The 7,191-nt window shown below is 39.9% G+C and overlaps 2 protein-coding genes across 2 annotated transcripts; both read left to right on the top strand.

The window, feature by feature from the left end:
• The first annotated feature begins 607 nt into the window (after nucleotides 1-607).
• On the top strand, nucleotides 608-982 carry LOC121370714 (E3 ubiquitin-protein ligase TRIM63-like). Its single transcript, XM_041496130.1, has one exon. It carries the CDS (start codon nucleotides 608-610, stop codon nucleotides 980-982), a length of 375 nt encoding a protein of 124 aa, XP_041352064.1.
• A 132-nt stretch (nucleotides 983-1,114) lies between these two features.
• On the top strand, nucleotides 1,115-6,849 carry LOC121370703. The gene is made up of 4 exons (XM_041496119.1): nucleotides 1,115-1,417; nucleotides 1,495-1,561; nucleotides 2,042-2,110; nucleotides 6,190-6,849. The coding sequence occupies exons 1-4, from the start codon at nucleotides 1,115-1,117 to the stop codon at nucleotides 6,840-6,842; spliced, it is 1,092 nt and encodes a 363-aa protein (XP_041352053.1). The 3' UTR covers nucleotides 6,843-6,849.
• Nucleotides 6,850-7,191: the final 342 nt, after the last annotated feature.

Below are 7,191 nucleotides of genomic sequence, written 5' to 3'. Positions count from 1 at the left end.
GTGTTTTTCAGAGAGAATATATTCAGCAAAACAAATTAAATATGTTACATTAATGTCTTCAGTTTTTCACCTACAACGTTTGATAAATTAACAATTATATATAATGTGATATCATATTTCAGATAAAAACGACCAAGATATACAGATTTGTATGTAACAGTGTCACACCACGATGGCCGAAAGCACTCAAGTTCCTTTATTAGAAGTCAAGGACAAATTTATTCAGTGTGACATTTGCTTTGAATATTTTAATAACGAAGATAAAACACCTCGGATCCTCCCATGCTTTCACACGTTTTGTTCACAGTGTTTAGATTCACTGTGGGAACAATCACCTCATGGAGTGTCGTGTCCAAACTGCCGAAAGCAATGGCCTGTGCATGATTCCGTTGAGTCGACGTTTCCTCCAAACAAGGTGTTGAGTAACTTGGTTGAGTATATTCAATTAAAAAACAACCCTGATGAAATCATGTGCCACGACTGCCCAAGCAGTTCGAAGGCAACAGTTCGTTGTCTTGACTGCCTGGGTTACATGTGCACCGCATGTCATTAAAAATTCCCCATTACAAAGCAACACAAGACAGTACTTTTATCTGAACTTGTCAACATGCCACAGGAGGAGTTCTTTCAACAGAAAGATATGTGTAAGCTTCACGACAACATGAAGCTCGATCTCTTCTGTAAGACGTGCTTAGTTGCCGTCTGCTCCTCGTGTGTACATGTTTCTCACTCCCACGAAGGTCAAGCTATATCCAACCTTAAGGATGTGTACAGTGACAAGAAGGAATTACTCAGAAACAAATTAAGTGAATTGAAAACATCAGAAAAAAGATACAGCACACACAAACAAAAACTGGTAGATGAAAGCAAAACGTTGGATGACATACAGGAAGTCCTTGTGAGAGATATTGAAGAACGAGGTAACATAATTGTTGCAAAGATTAAGGAAATGACACAACAGCTGACAGAATATGTTGTTTGAAATGTAGGCAAGCAAAAAGCGGACAGAGTCGAGCAGGTTCAGTTGGTTGAACAGGCAGAAGGCGTCAAAGCAGAACATCTGCTGCATTGTCAATAGGCTCTGCAGTTTGCGAGACAAGTGGAATTTGTTGACATGGTCCAGGTTTTGGACGACAAAACTGATAATCTAATGAACAGTCCAGAACTGACTGATTTGAAGATGAAGCAAACTGACGTCGATCTGATGATATTTAAACAGATTGAAAAAATCAAAGAGAAATCCGCAATCATGTATGACATGTCGGACTTTAAATCATGTATTGAGCTGACTAATGCGACCATAATGCATCACTCTGATGTTCTGAAAGTTACCTTGCTTCCAAAGGGAATTAAAACGGAGGACCATGAGGTAGTGGTAGCAGCAGACATTCAGACGCCTAAAGGAATCCACCAAAAGGTAGAAAGAAGACTGCACCCAGCTGCTTTTATTACTGGATGCCTCCAGTTTAAACCTGAATACACGGGCTCTCACAGAAATCCATCAGTATCAACGGCCGACAGCTGCAGGACGACAGATTGGTCTTTCACTGCAGAGAACAGAGTGAGTATCATTATTTAGAAGATTTGTGAAGTAAAGATATTTAACTTCTGCAACAAGGGATGTGTTATTGACTTACATCCACTTTATTTAGGTTGACGTAAAGAGCTTTATCTGTTGGAGTATGCGATGTGTCACTGATTTACATAATTGTAATCGAAAGTGATACCATAATTGTTAATTAATAAATAAGTCACCATTGGGTATTTTAAATCATGTATATGGTATATGCACAACTATACATATATACACCAATGCGTAGATAAGCTAATAAAGATGGACATATATCTGTATAAAATGTGAAACACCAAGTAACAAACAACCCACCCACTCTAAACAAAATAATAATAACAACCCCCCCCCCCCCCCCCCACCCCCCCAGTTTTAGTCTTTTTTTACTTGTTTTGTTTCATATTTTTGTACCGGGAATATTCTTGGTTACTTCATTTGTCGTTTTCGTAATCAGATTAAATTACATTTTAGACGAGGAACTGACAAGAAAAATACTCATAGGCATTGATGGTCAGGAAGGCCAATACAGAGAAATATGTCGTAAGTAAAATTAATTATACACTCTAATTAGACACATAAACACAGATTTGAAATATCAAACTTGATACATCACCGCAGTTCTGGCACACACGCGCACACACAGACACAGACACACGCACGCGCACGCACACCGACACATACGCACGCACACCGACACACACACACACACACACACACGCACACACACACACACACACACACACACACACACACACACACACACACTAATTCACTTATTGTCAGTGGCCCATAATTGCGTGAGTTTCGATTTCTGCTGGATGGTTCGCAGAGTTAACATGATGTTCACTGTCGATTGCTTGTCGTTCGTGTGTAACATTTTGCTTCTCAGTTTAGAATAATTTCCTTTAACAATAATGTTATAACAAGTAAGTATTTTATGTGAACACTTTGCAAACCCCTAAAACCTTAAACTGATTGGCATCTAATTGACATCTGTTAGAAAGGAAATTGTTGAATTAACGTCCGATTGCGTGTTACATGACGTCGCACATGCCAGATCAACAAGGACAAATCATCTTCTTTTATTTTTATTTTATTTTGTGTTTGTTTTTTTGTTTGTTTGTGTTGGGTTTTTTTGTGTGTGGTGGGGTTTTTTTGGTGTTATTTATTTATTTATTTATTTATTTTATTTTATTTTATTTTATTTTATTTTATTTTATTTTTTTTTTGTTTGGGGGGAGGGGGGGGGGGGGCTTTTTGTTGTTTAAAAACGTTCACTTTTTATATTCGATTTGCAGAAGGTATGATGCATTTTCCTGCCGAGTAACTAAAATATTAATGTGCCTCTATCCAAAAATGGACACCGGCCTCGGTGGCGTCGTGGTAGGCCATCGTCTACAGGATGGTAGGTACTGGGTTCGGATCCCAGTCGAGGCATGGGATTTTTAATCCAGATACCGACTCCAAACCCTGAGTGAGTGCTCCGCAAGGCTCAATGGGTAGGTGTAAACCACTTGCACCGATCAGTGATCCATAACTGGTTCAACAAAGGCCATGGTTTGTGCTATCCTGCCTGTGGGAAGCGCAAATAAAAGATCCCTTGCTGCTAATCGGAAAGAGTAGCCCATGTAGTGGCGACAGCGGGTTTCCTCTCAAAATCTGTGTGGTCCTTAACCATATGTCTGACGCCATATAACCGTAAATAAAATGTGTTGAGTGCGTCGTTAAAAAAGAAAATCTAAAAACCCCCAAAACATCCAAAAATGGTTCAGGTACGTCAAGCCTGGGCTCAGCAACTGGCTGCTCCTGTAACCGAGTCCAGCAGTAGGTTGGTGGGGGTAGTTGGAAGTGAGCGGAGTTTGGAAGATTATGTTAGCAAGAAGCCAAATGACTGAAAGCCAAAAATTAAATTACACTGTTTGGTGTCGACATAATGAGTTGTTTAGAGCAATTTACATGGGCGGCCAAAAAAGGCTTTTCAAACTGAGCCAAACAGAATGTGATGTGTGGCTCAGTTTACATAAGTCAGACACATTAGGGAAGACAGGTCTGCTCAAATCGTTTTGGGTTATTTTTATTTATTTATTTATTTATTTATTTATTTTGGTTGTTGTTTTGTTAGGGTAAGGTAGGCATGTATAAACTTTTTTTAAAAGACCGAACTGTTTTATATTAATATGTATGTATCAAGAGAGCAAGGTTTGTCTTAAGTTTAATTATATTTAATATAATAGTTTTAAAATTAATATAAGATGTTAAATTTGACCATAAGATTAATACAGATGTATCTGTGATATAAAGCAAAACAATTAAACACAATGAAAACTTGTCATAGACAGAACTCTCTGGCGACGTCAGAGGTTGTGCCCACGACAGATGTGCTTGAACAGTGATCTGATGGAAGCATGCCAACAATTACCGACACTTACAAACACCATGGAAAACAAACAGTCTTTAAATGTAATCTGATATCTCTATGTCTAGTTTGACAGCCAACAATAAATAAAAGTTTAAACAAATTAACACTACAATACACACAAAGAAAACAGATTGTCGCACGAATAAGCAAGCATGTTTCATGTAAGCACCGACATGCTGTCAATGTTTTCAACTTTAGGTCACACAAAGTATTCGGTTTTTATGCATTTATTTTGTTGTAAAATTGGCAAAAAACTTAATGATATAGAGTATGCCTTCATTTAAGGCTCAAACTGTAATACATGTTTTATTTCACAGAGTACGTAACGGTACTAGTCGACAAACATATTGCTCGTAGAAATTTGTACTTTCTGGTTCGGTATTTTCTGGAATCTCAAAACACGGCTGTGATAAATGTCAAACCGAACGCAATTTAATTCGCAATTAAATATTGTACAAATGTTTTTGTTTTTTAATCCACTAGTGGGTGATATCAGTTTGGACTCGGTCGGTCGGTATATTTTGGGGGGTGTGATTTTTTTTAAAAACGTTATGGCCGCACGGGGTTTCTAGGGACGGTCGGGTAATCGGAAGCACAACTATTATTTTGTTTGGCCTAACTATGCTACGTTATGGCAGCACGGGTTTTCTAGGGACGGTCGGGTAATCGGAAGCACAACTATTATTTTGTTTGGCCTAACTATGCTGCGTTATGGCAGCACGGGTTTTCTAGGGACGGTCGGGTAATCGGAAGCACAACTAGTATTTTGTTTGGCCTAACTATGCTACGTTATGGCCGCACGGTTTTTCTAGGGACGGTAGGGTAATCGGAAGCACAACTAGTATTTTGTTTGGCCTAACTATGCTACGTGCTAAGTGATAAACTGTACAGATATGGGGTTTTTTTTTGTGGAAAATTTATTCATAGTATTGTTATCAAATGATATAAAAATTCAGAATACTACTGCAATACTTTCATACTAGTATTTGAACTATCGCAGAAGTCAACTGTACCGCAATAGCTACCCACACTGGTAAATACGAGACAGGCGGAAAAATACTGCGTGTTTCAAAGGAAATGCGGAACAAATAAATGGGAACGATCGGCTATATTTTGTTTAGTATATTCATACCTACAGGTCCGGATAAAATGTAATGTACGTAACTTTACAACTAAAAATCTAACGAATATTCGATTAGCAGCAAGGGATCTTTCATGTGCACCATCCCATAGACAGGATAGCACATACCACGGCCTTTGATGTGCCAGTCATGGTGCACTGGTTTGAGTGAGAAATAGCCCAGTGGGCCCACTGACGGTGATCGATTCCAAACCGACCGCGCATCAAGCGAACGCTTTACCACTGGGCTACGTCTCACCCCCTTTTCGTAATAGTTAACATCTATCATAGTTTGCAAAATGACCATTTCTTAAAAACTATTTGGAATTCAGAGGTGCTCAAATTTCAGATCTATTCATGTAGATGATTGAAGAATATTTAGTACAAATTTCAAGTGCACCTGAACAGTCCCGCAGGAGAGATATCTGGAATGGAGGGGGTCACAATTCATGGGGGTGGGGGTGGGGTCACAGCCCTCAGTGGAGGAGAGCGTATCTCAGTGGTAAAGCGCTTGCCTTAAACTATCGATGGGCTATTTCTCGTTCCAGCCAGTGCAGGGACGTAGGCTGGGGGGGGGGGGTTCGGGGGTTCGGACGACCTCCCCCCCCCCCCCACGGGCCAGCATACACTTCTTTTGTAGGTGAAAAATGTCGATCAACATTTTTCATTTTGAGGATGTACACTTTAACGGTGTGTGTGTGTGTGTGTGTGTGTGTGTGTGTGTGTCAAAAGCGTACTCTTTGTACACTTATGAAAATGTTGAAAACTATGAACGGCCCCTAAGTTAGTTTTAAATTCGTCCTACTGTGTAGTGTAGTATTCCTGTCCACTAATAACAGTGAACATAGTTGTACATTGACAGTGTTTAATACAGTGTATTGACAGACACGTGCCACTACCAATATAACACTAAAATTATTATTATTATTACTTTATATAAGAAGGTGTCGTTTATAAAAAGCACATTATAATAAACTGACAAACTAACAAGTGACCTTTACAGTATATTGTGGATAATAAGATATTATTACGTGTGTGTACGTTATAATGTAATAGACACGTAAACTCTCTTTCACACAGTCCCGGCTGTCGAGTTTGGAGGTAAAATCAACAGGAAGAAATGTCACATCACGGAATCAGGTAAGTTAGTCAACACAGCATCACGTGACTCTCGTCATGACGAGACGTCCACACTGAAGGAACTTTGGGGAGCTACAGCCAGGACGCCAATCTCAGTGTCGAGATGCGCGTTCTGGGAGACGGAAGTCCGCTGTAAAGTGAACGAATCAGCGGAACCAGGATATTCTGTAACATACTTTGCTCTTTGTCATGAACAGTACTGTGATGATACATGCATGATTTACTATAACGTACACGCCTGGGGTGTTGGTGTGGTGCACTGTAAAGATCATGACAGTCTGTGTCTGTGTGTCTTCTCACGTGGAGTTGACCTGCCTCACGTTCCTGTGACTAGCTCTGAACCTGACACACAACTGTCTCTGAAAGTTGGTTTGTTGTTAGATAGCAACAACGCCAGTCTCCACGTCATCGACGTCAGCACCAGCAGACTGATACACACCATGTCAGACATCGACGTGTCACGCCCGCTGACACCAGTGTTCGATATGTGGCCTGCGACGTGGTACGATATCAGAATGAAAATATCGTCTGGTAGAGACCTCACAGTAAATACCGAGTTGTTGAATGTGCTGTCGACTTTAGTCCAGCCGTAGTTATCTCCCCTGTAATCAGTCTTCCAGTTTTACATTGTGTCGTTATTCACACCGGCCTCGGTGGCGTTGTGGCAGGCCATCGGTCTACAGGCGTAGGTACTGGGTTCGGATCCCAGTCGAGGACATATATTTTTCAGAATCCAGTACCGACTTAAATTAAATTTAATACACACAAACAAATACATTTAATATAGGTGTAAACCACTTGTTTATATTGACCACAAGAAAGAGAACTGAAAGAAAAAAATGTTTTATTTATGGTTATATGGCGTCTGACATATGGTTGCTGACCACACAGATATTGAGATCTAGGAAACCCGCTGTCGCCTCTTGATGTGAATGACTCTTT

Source organism: Gigantopelta aegis, chromosome 1, assembly GCF_016097555.1.
Source record: "Gigantopelta aegis isolate Gae_Host chromosome 1, Gae_host_genome, whole genome shotgun sequence".
NCBI classification, from domain to species: Eukaryota; Metazoa; Mollusca; class Gastropoda; order Neomphalida; family Peltospiridae; genus Gigantopelta; species Gigantopelta aegis.
The sequence above is the reverse complement of the archived record's forward strand: the minus strand, read 5'-3'. Positions and strand labels throughout refer to the sequence as shown.

Bases quoted from the DNA above. Each gene is read 5' to 3' on its own strand.
- LOC121370714 (XM_041496130.1), top strand. From the start codon at position 608: ATGCCACAGGAGGAGTTCTTTCAACAGAAAGATATGTGTAAGCTTCAC.
- LOC121370703 (XM_041496119.1), top strand. From the start codon at position 1,115: ATGGTCCAGGTTTTGGACGACAAAACTGATAATCTAATGAACAGTCCA. The intron at 1,418-1,494 runs GTAGAAAGAAGA...GGGCTCTCACAG, and splicing joins CTAAAGGAATCCACCAAAAG to AAATCCATCAGTATCAACGG. The intron at 2,111-6,189 runs GTAAGTAAAATT...TCTTTCACACAG, and splicing joins CCAATACAGAGAAATATGTC to TCCCGGCTGTCGAGTTTGGA.